General features: G+C 41.7%; 1 protein-coding gene across 16 annotated transcripts in view; it reads right to left on the bottom strand.

The window, feature by feature from the left end:
* The window catches only part of CASK (calcium/calmodulin dependent serine protein kinase), a 321,131-nt gene that overhangs the window by 56,188 nt on the left and 241,530 nt on the right, over nt 1–23,413 (bottom strand). For all 16 annotated transcript variants that reach the window (XM_029046417.2, XM_029046418.2, XM_029046421.2 and 13 more), the window contains one exon: nt 9,871–9,992. In XM_029046417.2, coding sequence (XP_028902250.1) covers nt 9,871–9,992 — 122 coding nt within the window. The remainder of the gene's footprint in view (nt 1–9,870; nt 9,993–23,413) is intronic.

Here is a 23,413-nt window from a genome sequence, read left to right as displayed (position 1 = left end):
TACTACTTTGCATGTTGTCACTGGATCAATAAGAACATCTTTTTAATATCTCCTTCCCTTTCAAACTGAGATAAACTCAATAAAAACATAGCATGATGAGATTAAAAAGACATTTAAAGTGCAGTTTAAAATGAGAATGTATTACCGCACAGGCATTTTAGATTATGATTTAAAAATCTATTAGCCCTAGATCGTTTTGGACATCTCAAAAGCATCATTAAAACAAGCTACTGGCTTGTATTGCTAAGTTCCAGATATAAAAGAACCCAAGTAAAGAGAATCAAGATTGATCATATAGAAGGAAATCAATTTCATGAAAAAGAAAAGGCCAGTCAGTGGAGAAACAAATATTGGCTATAGATAGATTACAATCCTGCTGTGGACTAGGTGTCTGTACTAAATATAGGGTTTAGGAGTCACTGATATTTCGGTCCTGTGCCCTCTGCATACTAAGCGCTCAATAAATATGATTGAATGAATGAATAGTGGCATCCAAGTCAGATGTTTACCAAAGAAACATTACTCACTTGTTTGAGTGAGAAATACAATGCAATGCCCAATACAAGTTCAGAAGTATTTCTTGCACAACTGATACAAAGAGGAAATGAAGAAGCCCAATTCCAGCTTTTGCCTTAAAAAGACTGCTACTCAGTATTAATGATCTCATGCTGAAGTTGGCAGAGACAACAGCGGATTTCTTAATAGCCAAATGTATGAACGGAATCCAAATTTTGATTCAATGCACACAAAGGAAAAGAAAAAGATTCTCAAATGTTGACAAAAACTGACTTTAAAGGTTTAGTTGGTCTGTTAGGAGAAACATAAAAAAAATCCCCTCACTTTTAAGTTGATTATTCTTCAATGTAAAATTTAATTCAGAGTTATGGAAGAATTTTATCCATTTTTTCCCATCTGAAATTTGGCGGTGGATTTCAGAAATATGCTTAAAAAACCCCACCTTGGTGCCTTCTTGGATCCTCTCAACCACCACAGCCAAGCAAAACATCGGGTAACAGGCAGCTTTGTCTCCCTAGGCACCCTTGGTCCCTTATCACCACAGCCAAGCCAAACAGCTCCCCCCGTGCTACCCCCAAGACCACTGCCCCCGGGGCAAGGTCTGCGAACCAGCCCTGGCTCCCCTCTACACCACTGAGAACCTCCCACGCTGCTCTGCTTTCCACCACCCCGGCGGAAAAGAGAACAGCACCTGCAGCATGAGGCCTCATATAACCTCAGGAAAGCTCATGGCTGCAGGAGCCATTGTTGTAGCTATGGATGTAAGGTGAACTCTGAATTATGAGGAGTCTGAAATTCTGTTCTCAAGCCACAGGTCCCTACTGACTTTTACTTACTGACTTTTGTTTTCATTTTGTGTTGTGCATTTGTCCCTGTCTCTTATGCTGTTTTAAGGTTTTGTTGTTTCATTACTACTGTTGTGTCTGTCTTCGCTACTCTCCCCCACCTATATTCAAAAATTGGGACCCTCTCCAGGGACAGGGTAACGGTGAATTCCCACTGCTGTACTCTTTCCCAGAGCTTAATGCTGGGCTCTGCATGCAGTGTGTGCTTCATAAATACTATTATCACTATTTTCTTTCTATTATCAGATCTGAAGTTAAAAACACAATCCATTAAATAGTGAAATGTCTTCAAAGATCATTATTTAGAATCCTCTTGCCTTCACACTTCACACTCACAAAAGACCCATTCAACGTTAGCAGGTCACACTAATGTCAGTCACGCAAGAACTGAACTTCTCATACTGAGTGAAAAATTCACTTGTAAAATGGTAGACATCTGTATTCGGTATCACTCACGGATGATTCCTTGTAGAGAGGAACGATTCTACAGAAATGCTTTAATCAAGGCAGCCGTGGAATGGCTGTTCCTGGCTTTACCTTCTACCCAAATCTGGTTCCCATACAGTGTGCCATATGCAATTAATGAAATTCATCCTTGAAACACTCTTCTCCAAGAACCTCTTCGTCAAGGTTCTCTGAAAGTTAACCAGCACGAACTGGAAATAGGTTTCGCCCCAGATGTGGAATTGAATTGTTAATGAGCTAAAGATTCCAAATCGAGTCTCTCATTCATGTATCATTACAGATGAAATTCTCTCTAAATATTTCACTGACCTAATAAAAATGTAAAAATATGTAGAAAAGCAACGCAGTCTTTTGGGGTGGGAATAAAGGAGCTGTTTTGGTATGTTATGGTATTTATGTTTTATTTTTCACAAAATGACATAAATGCCTACTTACCTAGACTGCTTTTTTTTTTTTTGACTCCAAGTGGCTCTGGTCACTCTGCTCTGGGCTAAATACCATCTACATAACCTGTTTCAATTGCCACAGGCCACCACTTCCATTTTCTTTTCACGTTCTTTAAAAGCTGAGATTGTGTGGCCCTGGTTGGCCAATTTGAAGCTTTACAGTGTAAAGTATAATGCCCCAATGGCTGGCTTTGGTTATTTGACTGCCACCATAACCCACTCCAAATAGACCTCAGCATTCCTGGACTTTAGAATGTTCTGTGGGTCCAGAAAATGGTCATTTGCTTTGGGATAGGGTGGCCATGCCTGCCTGTTTCAGTCCTCATGGAGCCTTCCGCTGGTGGGTAAGGAGCCAGAGCCAACTGTCAATCAGTCAATAGTACTTATTGAGTGCTTACTGTGTGCAGAGCACTGTACTAAGCACTTGGGAGAGTACAATATAACACTATAACAGACACATTCCCAGCCCATAACAAGCTTACAGCTGCTATGGCACCCAACAGTAAGTTCTAATAAATGCCATAAAAGGAGTTATAAATTCTAGCACTAGAGCACAAATTCTAGTTATACATTCTTACTCCTCCTCTTCACCTGCGGAAATCAGGTCAGGGCCCGTAAGCCCCTGAATTTCTACTCATATTGTATGCTCTTGTATTTTTATGCTGTGATGAACCACTTGATGGATTAGGGAGAAAACCTATTCTCCACCTCTGGCAGGCCAGATGAGGTGATAGAATACCAGGCCACTTGTAAAATTAAAAGAACAGAGGCGTGTGTGTGTGCGCACGTGCGTGTGTGTGCGTGTGTGTGCAAGTCACTTAATTTCTCTGTTCCTCAGTTACCTGATCTGTAAAATGGGGATTGAGACTTAGCCCCCTGTGGGAGAAGGACTGTATTCAACTTGATTACCTTGTAACTATCCCAGCGCTTAGAACAGTGCCTGGCACATTGTTATTCCTTTCTGTTTTACTAAGGAGATCCTTCCCTGTTTACAATAGAATTTTTAGAATGAACTTCCAAAGGAATAAAGTCTGTCCGTGGACACTGTCAGTTCTTCGGATGCTTCAGATATTTAGTATAGTACTAAATATTATAAAAGTGAAATAAAATAAGAGTAGAAGTAAGGAAGCAGTGTGGGCTAGTGGAAAGAGCATAGGCCTGGGAGTCAGAGGACCTGGGTCCTAATCCTGGCTCAGCCAGTTGTCTGCTGTGTGACCTAGGGCCAGTCGTTTAACTTTTCTATGCTTCAGTTACCTCATCTGTAAAATGGGGATGAAGACTGGAGTCCCAAGTGGGACAACCTGATGGCCTTGTACCCCAGCATTTAAAGCAGTGCATGGCACATAGTAAGTGCTTAACGAATATCATTATTATTATTATTGTTCTCTGGCCCTCAGTTCCCTCATCTGCAAAAGGGGGATTAAATATCATTACCTCCTACGTAGATTGTGAGCCCCAAGTGGGATAGGGACTGTGTCCAACTTGATTATTTTGCATCTAACCTAGTGTTTAGTACAGTGCTTGCACATAGCAGTCACTAACAAGTACTATTAAAAAAAGAAGGAAAAAAATGAGAAAGAAAGAAATGTTGTTGCTTCTCATTATAAATCTTACTTTTGTCAGTATGGACCCTTCTTGCCCTTTCGTTTCTATCATCTGATCAACTTAAAGGGTCATGGGACAGTAATAAATAAAAATCTAGAATATGATTCCTTGTCGATAATTTAGCAAACACAGTAATACAGACTGGTTAACAGTTGTGCTTCTTTATTTCTACTCAGACTTTTAACCAACAGAAACTTTCAGAAAAATAGTACACACTTAATACAGTGTTCTGCACACAGTAAGTGATGAATACCATTGACTGACTGACTGAATAATAATACCTTCCAATGGCTACTCAGAACCAAAGCACGTAGCCTTATTAAAATCCCATCTCCCTCAAGAGGCCTTCCCCAACTAAGCCTTCTTTTCTCCTCCTACTCTTCTGCCTCACCCTAGCACTTGGATTTGGACCCTTCATTCATCTCTCCTTCTGCTCCAGAGCACTTATTTATGATTTATTTATTTATATTACTGTCTGTCTCTCCCTCTAGGCTATACGTTCACTGTGAGCAGGGAACGTATATACCAACTCTGTTATATTGTACTTTCCCAAATGCTTAGTACAGTAAGCTCTCAATAAATATGATCAACTGAAAGCAGCGGATAACCTTCAAGCAACAGAAGCAAACAGCAAGTATTTTATAACTTTTTTATTCTCCTTCTTTGGGAGAATTTTACTCTAACACATAGGTCAATGTCATTGTTTGTGCAAGACATTCATGGGTAAACTCTACAAAGGAATGCTTGTTCCATAATTTACTAAAAAAGGGAAGATTTTGTAATGAGTCCTAATATTAGAATACTGGAAAACAGATGGGTTTCCCTTTGTGTAGTAGAAATTCTCCTCTTCAACTTAGCCTTTTAAGTTGAAGTGGAGTAGCTTTAGGAAAATTAAAATTTAAATATTGCAGTCATACATTCAGTATAAACTCGTTTGAAGAAGAGCCTGTTTGAAAAATCTTGCAGAGAAGCCATTAGTTGTGGGGGTGTTTTATGGAAATTTGAAGCACTTGAGAATACGACGAACAGATCATTTATATTCCTGCTGTAAACAAGCTATTCCTTACTTTTGACCAAATAGACGATGTTCTGAGTCGAGAAGGGAACCTATTATAGGGAATGTTATCACATGTTCCCTCTAAAAATAAGAGCCCCGCTTGAAAAGATGAGGAACAATATGAGACAAGATGAATAAAGGGAGCAGGCCAGTAAGCATGTAGAACAGATTAAATTTTAAAAGCATGCAAAATCAAGAACCTTTCTAAATATATAACATATTGCCTCTCAGCAGTCTGCTAGCATGTCTGAACCAATCAATCCTTAGTATTTATTGAGCACTTACCCTGTGCAGAGCAATCTACTAAGGGCTTAGTTGGTAATTTCCATAAAGATTTCCTAATCAATTATCATGAAGGTACCAAATTTCTCTTGCTCGTTGCTGTCAATGATATTTACTGAGTGGTAACTGTGTGCACAATGGTCAGTAGACTCGATCCCTGCCTTGAGAAATATGATTTTTTTTTTCATGGTATTAGTTAAGGGCTTACTATGTACTGTACTACGCTCTGGGTAGATATATGCTTATCATTTTAGAAGCAGTCCATGTTCCACATGGGGGCTCTCAATCTTAATCTCCATTTGACATGAACTGATTTGCGCAAGGTCTCACAACCAACTGGGGTGGAGCCGGAATCAGAACCCAGGTTCCTCTGACTCCCAGGCCGTGTGCTATCCACTAGACACCACTGTTTCTCTATCTGATTTCCCTGAGGTGGAGAGAAGAGTTGCCCTTGTTGAGCTGTAAAGTTTTCTGAGTTGCACAACAGTATGTGTGGAATTTGTTAAGCGCTTTCTATGTGCCAAGCCCTGGAGTAAATTCAATCAGATTGGACAGAGGGTCTCACCATCTATGGGGGGAAGGAGCACAAGCATTTAATCCTCACTCCACCGATGGGGCAATTGACACATAGAGAAGTAAAGTGACTTGTCCAAGATCACCTAGCAGGAAAGTGGGTGCTTCGGGGATTAGAACCCAGGCCTCTCGACTCCAAATCCTGTGCTCTTTCCTCCAGGCCTCATTGCTTCTAGGTAAAGTGTTTAAATAGAAGTGACAGAAATACTACAGGGGTAGTATGAGAGGATGGAGAGAAGGTAATTCCTGGGCTTGTAACTGAGGTTTTTTTGGGTTGCTTTCCCTCCTCTAACCTCCCATCTCCCATCTTTGGGGTCAGGGCAGAGGGTGGGAGGTGAAGAAACAGTTCCCATCTCATTTCCACTGAACGATAACCTCCTCCACAATAGTAAGTGTAACAATAATAATGACGGTATTCGATAAAGTGCTACGTGCCAGGCGCTGTTCTAAGTACTGGGGTGGATTCAAGCAAATCGGGTTGGTCACAGTCCCTGTTCTACGTGGGGCTCACAGTCTCAATCCCCATTTTCCAGATGAGGCAACCAAGGCCAGGAGAAGTGAAGTGATTTGCCCAAGGTCACGCAGCAGACAAATGGTAGAGCTGGGACTAGAACCCATGGCTTTTTGACTCCTAGGCCCATGCTATATCCTCTACACCATGCTGCTTCTCCACCATCACTGCTACTCATTCTGGCCTAACCTGCAAGACACTGCCCTCTTGAGCTAGCGGTCGGTGGTCATGACAGCAAGAGGAGCGAGTGGTTGGTGGCAAGGTGTCCAGACCTGATAGGAGGAAGTGCGGGAGATGTTTCCAGAGCCACTTGGCCCATTCTGAAGAGGTGAGGAAACTTCCCCTATTTGCCCAGCATGCTATTTCCAACCCATGCAAGTCTTAAGGGTCTGGGTGGGTTTCTAAAACTGCAGTTCTGGCTGCTTTTGCTTAAAGATTTGAAATAGGATCACGGGGCTTGGTATGAAGAAACAAGTTCCTTTTTCAACTTGTTTTCTTTAAGGCAAGCAGGCCTGGGATGAAGCTACGAGCCTGAAATGGAAATAGTCTCTGGAAGTAGCTAGACAGCCCAATTTTTTCTGACTTAGTTGTAAGAGTATTTACCTAGCATCTACTATATGTTAAGCACTGGAAAGAAATAAATGGATGAGAATTAGATATGGTCCCTGACCCCCAAGGCAATCTAAAAATAAAAGCGGGGAAAGGATAAACTCATTCCTTGGGTGTCTGTTGCCCACTCCATGAACAAAGAGTGCATTCTGGGAGAAAAGGCTGTGAGACCTTCTGGAGAGGTCTTCCCTGTGATTGCTCCACATTGCTAAACTGTAAGCCAGGCAAGTCCAAATAAAGTTACAGTGGTTACATAGATGGCTGAGGCTTCTACATTAGATCACAATCTCCTTGAGGGGAGGGCTCATGCCTACCCACTCTACTGTATTGTACTCTTCCAAGCACTTAGTACAGTGCTCTGCCCACAGTAAGTGCACAGTAAATACCATTGGCTGATTGACTGATGGGGCCTCTTTGACACTGAACTAATGCTAACTCCCTCAGTCGACCATCTCACACTACCCAACACACAATGGCACTTTTAGGGAGACACTGTATACTCATTTGCTGCATTTGTCATTTATGGTATTAGCAAAATGCTATATTGTACTCTTCCAAGTGCTAGTACAGTGCCCTACACATAGTCAGCACTCAATAAATATGACTAACTCATGAGGGAACTAAAAAATGCAGGTGGTGATGATGGGTCGAGGCAAACAGAAGTCTAGAAATGGATCAGCAAGGGTGATGAGATGGTTTGGAGAAGGGAATTAATTCCCTTCTTTAAATATATAGAAGTGGAGGGATAAAAGCAGAGTTTCATTTATGGCTACTGAAAAGCTTTAATAAATGGTTATTTAAAAAGCATTCTATTACTATGTGAGCTTTAAAACCTCCCAAAAGTTCCCAAATAAATGAAATGATTCATTCCCTGACCCCTGCCACTGCTCTGCAACTAAAAGTACACTAAGAGCAATAAAATATTTGTCCTCAACTGACTTAAGAAGTGCAGTTGATTGGATTCAGAGAAAAATGACTACATTTTGACTACAAATGACGACAGAGAAGCGAAATAAGATAAATTCAATCGGAATCACATAAAGTAAAGGTAACTGCAATAGACTGTACGCTCATTGAGGGCAGAAGTTACTTATTTCTATTCCCCATATGCCTAATTGAGTACTCTGTGCAATATCTGAGTGCTCAGTTAAAACCTACTGTCATTAGGACTCAATAGTTTTCTAACGTAACCCTGTGATTAAGTCTTCAATAAAAGATGCCTATGTAGCCAATCTGAACAATATATCATATTATGGCAAACACATTCCAAACAATTGCATGAGTGAAAATGATCTTCCAACAAACTCTTTAATGCCTTTGCAGGTGGGAAACCTTAGTTTAGTATAAAAAAAGTGTTTGTTTTACATTGTTTTTGTTTCCTGAGCTTTAAAAATATTCATTTCACTATATAATAATAATAGTGTTGTTATAATTAGGGTGTGTGTTAAGTGTTTACTATATGCAAAGTACTCAGTACTGTACTAAGGGCTGGGGTAGATACAGTATATGCATATCAGACACAATCCCAGTCCCAAATAGGGTACACAGAAAGAGTAGGAAGAAGAGGTATTGAATCCCTACTTTACAGTGAGGAAAATGAAGCATGGATCAGTTAAGTGATTTGCCCAGGGTCACCCAGCAGGCAGATGGTAGAGCCGGGATTAGAATTTAGGGGCTCTAACTTCCAGGCCCATGCTCTTTCCACTAGATGTTTCTCTTTATGTCCACTCATCATGAAACAACAGCCCCCAGGCTCCACAAATGGCAACCAAGTCCCAAATGGCTAGTTACCAAGGTCCGTCTGAAAAGTCTGATCTAAGTTGTGAAAGCAATGTGGCCTAGTGGAAAGAGCAGGGGCATGGGAGTCAGAGGACCTGGGTCCTAATTCCATCTCTGCCAACTGCTTGCTATGTGACCTTGGGCAAGTCCTTTTACTTCTCTGGGCCTCTCTTCGCTCAATTGTAAAATGGGGATACAATACTCGTTCTCCCTCCTATTTAGACCGTGAGCGCCGTGCGAGACAGGGACTGTGTCTGACCTAATTAACTTGTACCCATCCCAGTGCTTAGAACAACGTTTGATGCATAATAAGTGCTTAACAAATACCATAAAAAAACAAACAAAGAACTCCCCTGCACTACTGGAGAGAGATCATTATCTCAGTGGGTAATGGGCATTTGACATGCTTCCAAACCTCAGTTGTCTCAGTCCTTGGGATGCAGAACTGGCTAGCGGGACCAGATGCTTCCTGTGCCTCCTGGTGTCTCCACTTGTAAGAGTCACGGGACGGGAGGCCCAAACAAGTGGAGCAATCTCTGGGTGCACTCGTGTGGACCCTCAAGAAAATCGCTACCCCAGTTGTAAACAGCTGGGGTCCAAAAATGACAGTGCCAGTCAGGATTATGTGCAAATTACACCCAATCCATACTGCAAGGGTCTGCGAGTCAGAAGATCATGGGCTCTAATCCCAGCTCTATAACTTGGCTGCTGCGTGGTCTTGGGCTAGTCACTTAACTTCTCTGTGCCTCAGTTACCTCATCTGTAAAATGGGGATTAAGACTGTGAGTCCCATGTGAGACAGGGACCGTGTCTAACCTGATTATTTTGTATATACCCCACAGTCTAGAACAGTGCTTGACACATAGTAAGTGCTTAACAAATACCATCTTCATTACTATTATTACTATGAAATCATACTCATTAGTGTAATGACCACACATTCAGATCAAAGAGAAGACTCTAACCTTATGAATTACTTGCTGGAATCCTTATCATGCTGCTGTCACTTTATTTCCAATCACTATCACTGAGTCTAGCAAATGTTTTTCCCTAAACAGTAATCCACAGGACAGAATGAGTGACTGTAGAACAAGATGGTTTTGATGAACACTTGGCCCTCGCAGACTCCAGACTAATAAACACTACGTGGATCGATAGATCGATTGATTGAAAAGGACTTACATCCAGCAGTGTGTGAAGATGCTGATCCTGGAAAACACTGTGTAGAAAATCTAGATCTTTCTCACTGCAATCCGTAAGGGCGTGAATTTCCTCCAAACTGTCCAGCACCTGGGAAACTGCTCCTAACAGGTAAATGAAGGAAAAAATAAACTCTCAGACTAGAATTCCAATGGTAACTGACCTTGAAAACTGCAATCTTCCACTGTAGTATCCCACTGGAATATCAGGGCTCCCAAGAGCTTCATTTAACAGTCTGAATGAGCTTCACCATATTTAACAATGCAGATTTCAGAGAGTTTAGAACTTTCAAACATTTGTGCCAACTGGACTCTATTTTTTCAAACCAACTTACCAAAGGGAGATGTTGCTTTTTCCCCTTGACCAACCTTCAGGAAGATCTGCATGAATCATGCTAATAGTAAAAGCAGGGACTATCACCTTGCCCTTCCTATCTTAATTTGCTTTCTACTTGGCTCCCCTAATGCCAACCTACCCCAAATTTATTAATATTAATAACTGTCTCCTCCTCTAGGATGTAAACTCATTGTGGGCGGGGAATGTGCTTACCAACTCTGTTATACTGTACTCTCCTAAGCACCTAGTACAGTGCACTACACACAGTAAATGTTCGATAAATACAACTGATTGAGGGGCAAATTCCATTAGTTTTTACAAATGAAAACCAATAACTTTTCCACTCATTAATGGGTAATGCAATTTTTGGTACCCATACCATCTTTCTGGATAAAGAATGAGCACTGTCTTAAATAAGGGCTTCATTCAATCTGAAGCTCCATCTCTCAGGTAGCAATTTCTGCTAATCCTAATACACTGTGATTTGAACTAGACTGTAAATTCCTTGAGCGTAGGGATTGTGTCTACCAACTCTTCTGCATTCTCCCAAACACTTAGTAAGGTGCTCTTCACCCTGTAAGTGCTCAATAAAAACCAATCATTTTCCATGTAAAATATATTTTCTCTTACTTTTTCCAGGAAGAAATTTACAAATGCTCATTCTCATCAGATAGGTTGAGAAAATTTCCTGGACTTTCTTGCTCTTTTATTTAAAAGTGAGTCTCATATAATGTTCACATTTACACTACCTGAATATGAATAGTAACTCTACAAACATTCCTTAAACATTTCTATGTAATACAATTTTTGACCACGATTACAGTCCTTTGTCCTACAGCATGTGACCACACTACAAATCTGAAATTTTCACTGGATAAAAGGATACTGACTCTCCCAGAGAACTGAACTCTTGCCTCTTTTGGAATAAATAGCACCCTTTGGGTTATTCAGGATAGAATTCAAAATGCTGTGTGTGATTATACAAGGTAATAAGGAAAAATGCAGTCCCGAGAAATGCATTACTAAGTTCCTCTAAAGAAGGTAAGGTTGCCTTGGTGTTGGAATTTACTTTCCACCTCAACCTTTGGTTTCAAGTCAGGGCTGCGGATAGATACATTTCTACACCACTGGATCCCATCGCTCTTTATCTCTCTCTGGCCCTGGAGAGAAAGACTGAAGGTAGAACTGGTGTGGATGGTAGCAAAAGCCAAGTGAGCAGAGACAATGCCATGTCTTTGTTCCGCTCAAGGTAGAAAAGGGAATTTAGCAAAGCATTTGCTAATCTTTAGGCTTCCTCTACGTTATGGGCAGGGAGCATGTCTACTAATTCTGCTGTACTGTATTCTCCCCAGTGCTTTGTATAGTACTCTGCACATAGTACGTGCTCAATAAATGGGAAACAGCGTGGCTCAGTGGAAAGAGCCTGGGCTTCGGAGTCAGAGGTCATGAGTTCGACTTCCGGTTCTGCCACTTGTCAGCAGTGTGACTGTGGGCAAGTCACTTCACTTCTCTGTGCCTCAGTTACCTCATCTGTAAAATGGGGATTAACTGTGAGCCTCACATGGGACAACCTCATTACCCTGTATCTACCCCAGCGCTTAAAACAGTGCTCTGCACATAGTAAGCACTTAACAAATACCAACATTATTATTATTATAAATAACATTGATTGATTGAACCCTTCTTTTACCTGAAGAAACACCTGTGAATCAAATTATCTCCACTTTATCACAGCCACTATCAAAAGCAGTGTGGTTTAGGGGGAAAGGCTTAGGCTTGGGAGCCAGAGGTCCTGGCTCCTAATACCAGCTCCGCATGCTGGCTGTGTGACAATGGGAAGTCACTTAACTTCTCTGAACCTCAGCATCCTCATCTGTAAAATGGGGATTAAATCCCTCTTCTCTTTCCCTCAGACTGAGAGTCCCATATGAGACAGGGACTGAATACAATCTGATTTTCCTGTACCTACCCTAACTCATAGCACAGTGCCTGATATGTAGCTAAGCCCTTACCAAAAAACACAATTATTATTTTTCTTTGCAACTCATTGTGGGCAGGGAATGTGCCTGTTATATTGTTCTAAGTACTTAGCACTGAGCTCTGCACTCAGTAAGTCCTCAATAAGTACGACTGACTGATTGACTGACAGTGTTAGGGACAGAATAATGGGTGGATGACCCAGTGGTCGATTAAGAAATAACATTTCGTGTGCTTTCTTTATGGAGTTTTTAGTCATTAGGGCATCTGGGCCCAACCAACCTTCTCTGGTCATGTATTCTCTACAAATGAATTGACTCCAGAAGGCAGTGTGCACTTAGATTTGCACCATTATTCACTGCCCCCCCCCTTATCCTCAAAGCACTTTAGTACATATCCATAATTTATTTATATTCACTCCTGCATCTTCCTCTAGACTGTAAACTCCCATGGGCAGGGGGCAAGTCTACCATTTACTATACTCTCCCAAGTACTTAGTACAGTGCTTGGCACACAATAAACACTCAATAAATACGACTGGTGTGAATACAATAAACCAAAAGCACATTATTCCACCTGGAAACAAAGTTAGAGGTGTAATGACTCATCTAATGTCTTACTTCACATCCATCCAATGCCAGGCCTGCAACCATGGCATTATTTCAAACTCATGTCTCCCATTCAATCTACATATTCAGTCACCAAATCATGTCGGTTCCAACTCCCTAAGATCTCACGAATCCACCCCTTCTTCTCTATCCAAACCTCTACCACCCTGGCCCAAGCACTTGTCATATCTTATCTCGACTATTTCATCAGTCTCCTTGCTCACCCCTCCATCTCCAGCCTCTCCCTTCTCCAGTCCTTACTTCCCTCTGCTGCCCAGATCATTTTGTTGAGAAAAAGAGAAAATAATTCTTCACACATCTCCCCACTCCTCGTAAACCTGCAGTGTTTTCCTATCCATTTTGGCATCAAAGGAAAATTCATCACCATCAATTTTATGGCACTCAGCGCTCTCCCTCCTACCTATTCTTGCTCCTCTTCCACTACAACCCAGCCCACACGCTTTGCTCCTCTAATGCCAACCTTCCTCTATGCTTCGATTTTGTCTCTGTCATCGTCGACCCCTTGCTCACACTCCCTCCTGCCTGGGAGTCCCTCTCATTAATATCTGACTGACCACTGCTCTCCCCCCATCTTTGAAGTCCTTCTAAAATCATATCTCCTCCACGAAGTCTTCCCTGACTAACCTCTCCTCTCCTGACCCTTTTCTCTGCCTCTCCTGCATCACCTATGTACTTGAGTCTGTACCCACTAAGCATTTTGATACTCATCCCACTCCTCCCCAACAGAGCTTACGTGTACAACCTTAAACTCTGTGGGCTGCTCTATCTGTAATTTGTTTTAATGTCTGTCTCCACCTCTAGACTGGAAGTTCCTTGTGAGCAGAGTAGATGTCAACCAACTTTACCATACTCTCCCCAGTGCTTACAACATTGCTCTTCCCCAGTAAGTGCTAGATAAAAACCACTGGCTGATTGGCTCAACCACTGGCTCAAATTCTCTCTAGTTAGGGGAGTCTCCAAGGTAAAAGGGTAGACTGAGATTCCTCTACTGTACTCTTTTCTAAAATGAGGTCCGCTCTTGTGGTTCCTTCAGTAAGCAAATGGCCTCCCTCTTTGTGACTCCTTTAAATCTAACTTGAACTAGTTTAGAGCTATTCTGAAATGTAGAATGAGCAGACTGTGTTCTCCAAAGGTCATGTGTTTCAGCAAAGTGTAAAGCACAACTTTAGACCTTATACACTTTAGACCTTCCTTTACCAAACTACTGTTATCACTATCCATAGCAGTAAGCTTCAAAAACAAAAGGCAATTACATGTATGGTGGGTGTATGTGTAAATAAATTCCCAGGACCATGTTCTAGATCTCTGGGGAAAGGGGCACTGCAGGAGTCCGAGTGCTTGGTCAGTCCATGGAAGAGGCTATGAAATGTAGGCATTCTGGCTATAGAGGCCGGGTCAGGGCTACGCGGGTTTGTGGGGGAAATGGCTCGGAAGTGACCCCACCGTGATACAATCAGGAGGCTATATAGGTCTGCCGACATGAGGGTAAAATAAACCATCAAAGAGACTGGGGCTGGAGCAACTATTTAGCTCTCCTTGGGTCAGGCTTATTACAGGAACCAGTGACTGGTGGCTTAACAATCAGAATAATTGTGGTATTTATTAAGTGCCTATATGCCAACTAATAATAATGTTGGTATTTGTTAAGCGCTATGTGCTGAGCACTGTTCTAAGCACTGGGGGAGATACAGGGTAATCAGGTCGTCCCACGTGAGGCTCACAGTTAATCCCCATTTTACAACTACTGTCCTCAGCAGTGGAGGTAGATAAAATCTAATCTAGAGAAGCAGCATGGACTAGTGGAAAGAACATGGGCCTGGGAGTCAGAAGGACCTGGGTTCTAATCCTGGCTCTGCCACTTGTCTGTCGTGTGACCTTGAGTAAGTCACTGAATTTCTCTGGGCCTCGGTTACCTCATCTGTAAACTGGGGATTACAACTGTGAGCCCCACGTGGGACACGGACTGAGTCCAACCTGATTATCTCAAATCTAGCCCAGTGCTTAATACAGTGACTGGCACACAGTGAACACTTAAACCATTAGAAAAAAATCTAATTATATCAGACACAGTCCATGAGAAATACTATGCAAAGGGGGTCGGTGAGAAAGAGAAGAGGGTTGGAGCAAAGAGGGTCATCTGTGAATCTGTGTGTTTTGGAAAAAGAGTGGAGTTTATATATGGATATGGGGTACAAATTGAGCATTCATGAAAGTGTCTGCACCGACATAGCATGGACTAATGGAGAGAACCTGGAACTGGAAATCAGAAGAACTGGGTTTTAATTCCAGCTCTGCTACTTGCTTGCTGTATGACCTTGGGCCAGTCACTTCACTTCTCTCTGCCTCAGTTTCCTCAACTGTAAAATGGGGAGTAAATATCTGTTCTCCCTCCCACTAAGACTGTAAGCCCCATGTGGGGCAGGGACTGTGTCCATCCTGATTAACTTGTATCTACTCCCGTGCTTAGAACAGTTAAGCATATAGTAAGTGCTTAACAAATGCTATATTACTACTACTAATAGTCATAGTATTTATTAATAGGAATAGTAGTTAAAACTGTTTGTGGAATCTGTTCAACTGGCATCTTGAGACTCATACAGGGAATATGTCTACCAACTTTGTTATACTGTATTCTACTGAGCACTCAGTACATGCCTTGCACAAAAGATGCACTGAATAAATGACTGACTGATTATATCCCAGGCCTATCTGTTGGAACAGCTGGAGAAATACCCACATTTAGGTAGCTCAGGCTGCAAAAGACACTATACGATGGTGATTCTAGATCATAAGCTCCATGAGGGCAGGGATCATGTCTACCAACTCTACTGCATTATACTCTCCCAAGCACTTAGTATAGTGCTCTGCACACAGTAAGTGCTAAATAACTACCAGTCATGGACTGAATGTTTAAGCCACCTATTGTTTGTATCGAAGTTGATCTTATTAAGGAGTACAACCAACTCTTTAGTTCTTTTTTTAAGGTATTTATTGTGCCAGGCACTATACTAAGCGCTGGGGTAGATACAAACTAATCAGGTTGGACACAGTCCATGTCCCACATGAGGCTCACAGTCTTAATCCCCATTTTACAGATAAGGTAACTGAGGCCCAGAGAAGTGAAATGACTTACCCAAGGTCTCACAGCAGACAAATGGAAGAGCTGGGATTAGAACCTAGGTCCTTGTGAGTCCCACTGCTTCTCTAGATTAGACTGTATCTAGCCCCTGCTGAGGACAGTAGTTGACACATAGGCACTTAATACCACAATTATTCAGATTATTATGACATGTCACTGGTTCCTGTGATAAGCCAGGCCCATGCTCTACCCATTATGTCACACTATTTTTCTACTGAAATACAGGTTCACAAATAAAGAGATGCTTAAGATGAGTCTTCTGAAATCACTCCCTCAAACATTTGTTCCTTGCCCCTTAATACAGCTTCCTCTTTTCATTTTTGTTCCTCTTCTCTTTGGTGTGCTCTCTGTTTTTCAGAAGTGTTGCAATCTGAATTTCATTAAAGTGACTTGCTTTCTGACTTTATGGAATCTAGTATCATCCTACCATGTCATGCTCAAAGGACAGGGTCTATCTGCAGCGATTACTGGACACTTAACACATGCAGAAACGTTCTTTAGTGATAGAGTGGATAGAGCACAGGCTTTGAAGTCAGAAGGACCTAGGTTCCACCACATGTCTGCTGTGTGACCTTGGGGAAGTCACTTCCCTTCTCTGGGCCTGTTACCTCATCTGTAAAATGGTGATTAAGAGCGTGAGCCCCATGTGGGGCAGGGACTGTATCCACCCTGCTTAAATTGTATCTACTCTAGTACTCAGAATAGTGCTTGGCACATTGCAATCACTTAACAAGTACCATAATTATTATTATTTGGCATTTCCTTCTTTCCCAGCTCTTTAACTTCCTGGTGAAGCTTCCAGGGCTGCCCCATCTCTTACCTCGATAACCTTGCTAAGAAAGGATTTTGTTGCCAAAATAAAAACAAAAACCAAGCACTTTGTACGGTGCTCTGCCCACAGCACACCTTCTATACGTACATTTGATTGATTGATTCTCTGTCATAAGTTTCTCTAGTTGATACTGTGGCTAAACTTTCTACAATTTGATTAATTGTGAAATTTAATAGCTTATTCTTTGCCAAGCACTGGGATATATGAAAGATATATCATTTCGATACAGTCCCTGTCCCACATGGGGCTTCAAAGTCGGAGGGGGAGGGAGAACAGGTATTGAACCCCCATTTTACAGGTAAGAAAACTGAGGCATGAAGAACTTAAGTGACTTGCGCAAGGCCACCCAGCAGGTACGTGGCAGGGTGGAAATTAGAACCCAGTCCCCTGACACCCAGGTTCGTGCTCTTTTCACTGGGGCACGTTGCTTTGCTGCTTCAACAGAATCTCTTGGAAAAAGACTGTGAAGGTGTCTGGGGTCAAATAAGTGAAACCCTGCCATCCCTCAGCATATGACTAGAAATGGGAAAAAGATTTAGCTGTTCTGAGAATCGGCGTGGTCTAGTGGAGACAGCACAGGCCTGGAAGTCAGGACCTGTATTCTAAATCTGGCTCTATCAAATGCTTGCTGCATGACCTTGGGCAAGTCAGTTGACTACTATGTGCCTTAGTTTCTTCAACTGTAAAATGGGGATACCTGTTTTCCCTCCTACTTAAAAACTTAAAGCTGCGGGATGGGGACTCTCTCTGGCCTAATTAACCTATACCTTCCCCAGGGCTTAGAACAGTTTTTGATACAGTAAACACCTAAAAAATACCAAAATCCATCAATCAACTCATCTTTAAGTGGTCTTTCCCCAGGGGTGCTACTCAGCTATCATGACGGCATTATGTTCTCGCCCTTTAACTACAATGCCACACATTTAACTCTAACACTTTCCTTTTCTTGATACAATGGTTATGGCTCATTCAATATAGCATGGGAAGAATCATGGCCCAGTGGAAAGAGCAAGGTGCTGGGAGTTGGAAGATCTACTTCTAGCCCAGCTCAGCTACTTGTGACCTTGTGCAAGTCACTTAACTTCTCTGTGACTCGGTTACCTCCTCTGTAAAATGGGGATTAAGACTGTGAGTCCCATGTGGGATGTGGACTCAACCTAATTAGCTTGTATCTACCCCAGCACTTGGTAAAGTACCTGGCACATAGAACACACTTAGTAAATACCATTTAAGGAAAGAAAAAAAAAGCAGACAACAGCAAATCTATTCAGCATCTCTAGTTTGTTATCTCAAAGTGCCTTTTGGTTGAATAGGATATGAAAGATAACACTATGAAAATCAAATTCTATACTTAACATCTCTACGCAGATAAAACACACCTGTGAAAAAACCACTTAAGCCAAGGGCTAAATGCCACGATTGCTCCTAAAGGGCACCTGAAAGCCCCCAGCACATACCATGAGGAAATCCAGTGTTTCTGGTAGATTTCCGGGATGTCACCTTACACTGGATCCTCCATCTAGCCCCCAATGCCCATGGAGTGTATTCACTAGAAATGGTCCTTCCTAGAAAAGTGCAGTGAGGTATTCTGAACAACAGAACTGCCATCTTAGATCACATTGCTTGAACGGGTTGTGGTTTCCTTAGCCAGGTGGTTGCAGAAACAAAATGCATTTTTCTTTGCGATAATACAATCAGTGCTTTGGAGAGTTGACCTTTTAGATGTGGGGCCTGTGACACTTGGTAGCGCCTAAAGCCTATTTCACTGATTCAACAGACGAGGCTGACCGTATTGATACGTGACCAGGACACATGAACATACATCACTTCCAAGTGACAGACAATTTCGTTTTGGAGTTACTGGAAGAATAATGTCTTTATGATTGGGAGTGGCATTATAGCCATTTTCACATTTTGACTTATCTGTTTAAAATCCTGAAATAATTGCATATCTAGTCGCATATTTAATCATGAAAAATTCAGGCCAGAAATCCATTTGAGAAAATGACAATAAATAGCAAAAAATTGATTGACTCTACTGTCAATTCTACAGTTGAGTTTCTCCCCTTACTGGAAAGGGCTTGAAAAGTCAGCTTTGACAGGTTTTCATGTCAAATTAATGTCATATTTGATGACACCTTTGCTTTGCCATTACATATGCAATGCCATATGCAGGCATAACATGCCTGATTTTTTTAATGGTATCAGTTAAGCCCCTACTATTTGTCAAGCACTGTTTGTTGTAAGTGCTGGGGTACACACAAGTTAATCAGGTCATACACAGTTCCTGACCCATTGGGACTTCACAGTCTAAGTAGGAAGGAGAACAAGTATTAAATCCCTATTTTACAGTGGAGGAAACTGAGGTGTAGAGATGTAAAGTGACTTGTCCGAGGTCACACAGCAGGCAAGGGTGGAGCCAGGATTAGGACCCAAGTCCTCTGGCTCCCAGGCCTGGGCTTTATCCACTTGGCCATGCTGTTTCCCATAGAATTTGGGAGTATCAAGTAAGTTCATTGTGGGCGGGGAACGTGTCTACCAACTCTCATATTTTAGCCTCCCAAGTGTGTAGTATGATGCTCTGCATACAGTAAGCACTCAGTAAAGACTGTCGATTGACTGAATATTGAACCTTGACTACAGAGCTGACTACAAGTCTGTACTCCCCGACGAAACTTCCTTACCTGCTCCTCATTCCCCAAAAGGTGGTTTCCCTTAGCAATAGGCCAGAAGCACTTCTGCTTTTATAATAGGATGATCACTATGTCCCAGTAACTCAATTTTATGTTATTTATTTAGTGGGCATCCTTTTACTGCAGTGGAGTCAAGAGCCTGCCTCCTGCATTATATATTAGCAAGTATTTGTGGGTTGCCTTTGTGTTGATTTGCCAGTCCTTGATTTTTGCTTAATCCATATTCCAGTCATGTCTAATTTAAAACAACTACCTGGATTTTAATTTTAAAAAATCTTTCTTAAGCTCCATCCAATAAAGAGTTTGACAAATACAACTGATGCTTGCAAAGGAGAAAAGGGAAGAATCCAACATCTTCTCCGTAGCTGTTTTACTTAATAAAGGTAGAGTCCTTCTCTCCTGTGTGTCTTGGCACTGAACACTAAAAGAAGCTTTGACTTGTAAAGAGATTCCTTTCCAAATGTGGAAAAGTCTAATTACAAAATTGTAACAGCTGTTCGGCTAAAAATGGCCAAAAGCAAGGACTTCCAGAGGCACCTCGTCTATGCCCCACAGAATCTGGCTAGCTCCTTCTCAGGCCCCCAACTTTCCTCCTCATACCAAGTTCCCCTGGTTTCCCTGTGCGGCTAGTCTCTAATACCGCAACTAGTGTTGGCTTCACTTCCCCTTCTAGACTGTAAGCCCCTTGAGGGCAGGGAACGTGCCTACTGACTCTGTTGTATTGGACTCTCCCTAGTACCTAGTATGGTGCTCTGCATACACTAAGCACTCAGTAAATACAACTGACTGACCAAGGCTTCTGTTACCCCCTGCTGCCAGGCCCGCTATAATTCATACTTGTCTGGCTCCCTTCCTAATGTCACTCCCTCCTCCCTAATCCTATCAATCGATCAATGGCATTTATTGAGCGTTTAGTGCTGGGGAGAGTACAGTACAAAAGAGTCGGTAGAAATGATCCCTGCCTTCAAGGAGCTTAGTGATCTTACAATCTCCTCTGGCTCAAACCAACTCATTTCATTTGATCAGTTGATCGATCAATGGCACTTACTGAGTGCTTGCTGGGTGGAGAGCACCTTAAGTGATGTGGTCTTTTATCCAGGAAAACATTAGAGAGGCACCACCACGAACACTGCAACTAATGTCCAACTTAGAATGTAATTTCTATGGCTGTCTCTGAACCACAGCAGGGCTGAACCCTGCCAAATGTGTCTGTATTATTAAATGGTGACAGGAATTTCCTGCGTAAGCAGCTTTGTTTTCTAAACGGACAAACTGACCCCAATAGAACTAGCAGGATATTTTACTGTTGCATTTTCTTGCTGCCTAAAAATCCAACCCCAAAGCTTCCAAATGATATTCATGGCTTGGCTTCAATCGGACTATGGTGTTGGACTACGGTCAAGGGGAAACCAGAACTCTCAATCCTCTCAGAGCAAATAACTAGGGAATAGAGACATATTTAATAGGCTTTACTGTTGATGGCAAACTGAACTTATGTCCCTGATGAAAACTTAAGTCCCTGATGAAAATACAATTAAATACATAATTAATTGGTTGGGGAAAACATTTATAATCAATCAATGGCATTTACTGAGTGCTTACTGTGTTCAGGGCACTGTACTACACACTTGGGAGAACCAATACAAGAGAGTTGTTAAGACAAGTTTCTTGCTCACAGAGAGCTTACAGTCTAGAGGGAGAAGGCAGACAATATAAATAAATGAATTGGGGGCAGACATAAAAGTTCTGTGGGGATGAGAGTGGAGTGACTATCAGGTGACTAAAGGGTACAGAGTCATGTGCACCGGCAACACGTAAAGGAAAAAAGTAAGGGGAATGAGGACTGAGTTGGGAAAGTCTTCTTGGAAGAGATGTGATTTTAATAAGGCTTTGGGGGTGAGGAGAGTGATGATCTATAGTATATGAAAAGAGACGAAGTTCCAGGTCAGGGATTGAGCTATAGTGAGTAAGTTGGCATTAGAGGAGTGAAGACAGCATGCTGGGTTGTAATAGGAAATCAGTGAAGAAAGGGAGGTGGGGGAGAGCTGACTGAATGGTTTAAAGCTGATGCTAAGGAGTTTCTGTGTGATGTGGAGGTGGATGGACAACCACTGGAGATTCTTGAGGAATGGGGAGATGTGGACTGGAATTTTTTTTAGAAAAATCATTCCAGGCAGCAGAGTGAAGTATGGACTGGAAAGGGGAGAGAGAGAGGGAAGGAAGGTCAGCAAGGAGGCTGACGCAATAGTCAAGGCAGGTTCGGATATGTGCTTGATCCAGTGTAGTAGCAGTCTGGACGGAGAGGAAATGGCAGATTTTAGTGCTGTTGTTAAGGCAGAACCGGCAGGATCTGGTGACAGATTGAATAAGTGAGTTGAATGATAGTGTGATAGTGTGTGTGCTGAATGCTTGTGTGAGAGGGAGGATAGTGGTGTTGACTACAGAGATGGGAAAGATGGGGAGGACAAGTTACAATAATACCTTGAATTTGTGTAACCATTTTATTTTCCAAAACATTTTCACACCATTTGCCTAATTTACTCCTCATATTGTGGCTGAGGGATAGGAAGAGGCTGTTATTATTAGCCCCATTTTACAGATGAGGAATGAAAATTACCCCGGAACTGTGAATAATTGATGAGAGCAGTGATGGGATAATGAAATTTTGGAAGACATGAAAGAACCAGAATAAAATGTTTCAAGAATTCTATGACTGCAGACAGACTTGCATTACTTAAATAATCAAAACAATCAAAAGAAAAATTAATAGGGGTCTTGTAGAAACAAATCCATTAACATATCACCTGTACCATGTGATGATACTAGGTTTTTACTTTTGTTATACATCACCCAATTACTAGGTTCTTATTTTGTTGAGTTAAATTTCAGATTATTTCAGAGCAACTTTAAGAAAAACAGGACTTAAAAATCATTTCACTAAAAATAATTCATTTACGAACATTTATACTGGGTCCACCCTCCTTTATCAAGACAACTCTACTTCCTCTCAGATTCTCTGAATCATTAAGATAAGCAAACATATCCAAAGTTCCCTCAAAAAGAGTCTTATGAAAACCAAGCTTCAGAGTAAGAGAAAGAAGAGCCAAAGAAAACTGAGTTTATATCATGGATGGGTATGTTACTTCTTTTGGGAAAATGCCCATGTTTATTGTTGCAGCTGTATTAGAAGAAAATAAAAATAATTATGATTTTGAATAGTTAGCAGTAAATCACCTCACATGAAATTCTTTGGAATGTGGCCCCAATCAACACATGCACCCAGTAGGAATTAGAAAGGTGAATGCTAGACCTGCTCACTGAAATACTGAATAATGAAAAGGAGCCCATAGACTTGTCTATTGAAATCCCACCTTCCTATGCACTTGAACTATTCTATGTTATTTATTCATGCTGTCCGTGGACTAGAGTCACCCACGCAACCCAAGTTAAAAAGCAAAAACCACTCAGCTCTTTGCCTTGTCGGAGTATTTGACAAATATCCTGGAGTTCTTCGACGCCAAATGAAAGTGGCCTAATTTTTGTGCAGCTGGTCTTCAGCAGAGCTCTCTCTTCCTAATGAAGTAATAATGTTTAAACACAAAGAGGGTCTAAAATTACATTGAGGCAACCCCAACTGAAATTTTTGAGATCTTCTTTCCATCCCACATAGTAGCTAAACAAGGGGAAGAGCTCAGAGAATCTCAGGCAAAGTTTCAGGCCACAATGGATGGAACCATCAGCATCAAAACCTAACATGATCTTGGTGTCATGATCTTCCACTTCATTATGCGCCATCGCCCTGACTCGCTCCCTTTGCTTTACCCCGCCTCCCTGCCCCACAGCATTTGTGCATATATGTACATATCTATAATTCTACTTATTTGTATTAATGCCTGTTTACTTGTTTTGATGTGCATAT

This window comes from Ornithorhynchus anatinus, chromosome 18 (genome assembly GCF_004115215.2).
Source record: "Ornithorhynchus anatinus isolate Pmale09 chromosome 18, mOrnAna1.pri.v4, whole genome shotgun sequence".
Lineage (NCBI taxonomy): Eukaryota > Metazoa > Chordata > Mammalia > Monotremata > Ornithorhynchidae > Ornithorhynchus > Ornithorhynchus anatinus.
This window is presented reverse-complemented; position numbering and strand designations above follow the sequence as displayed.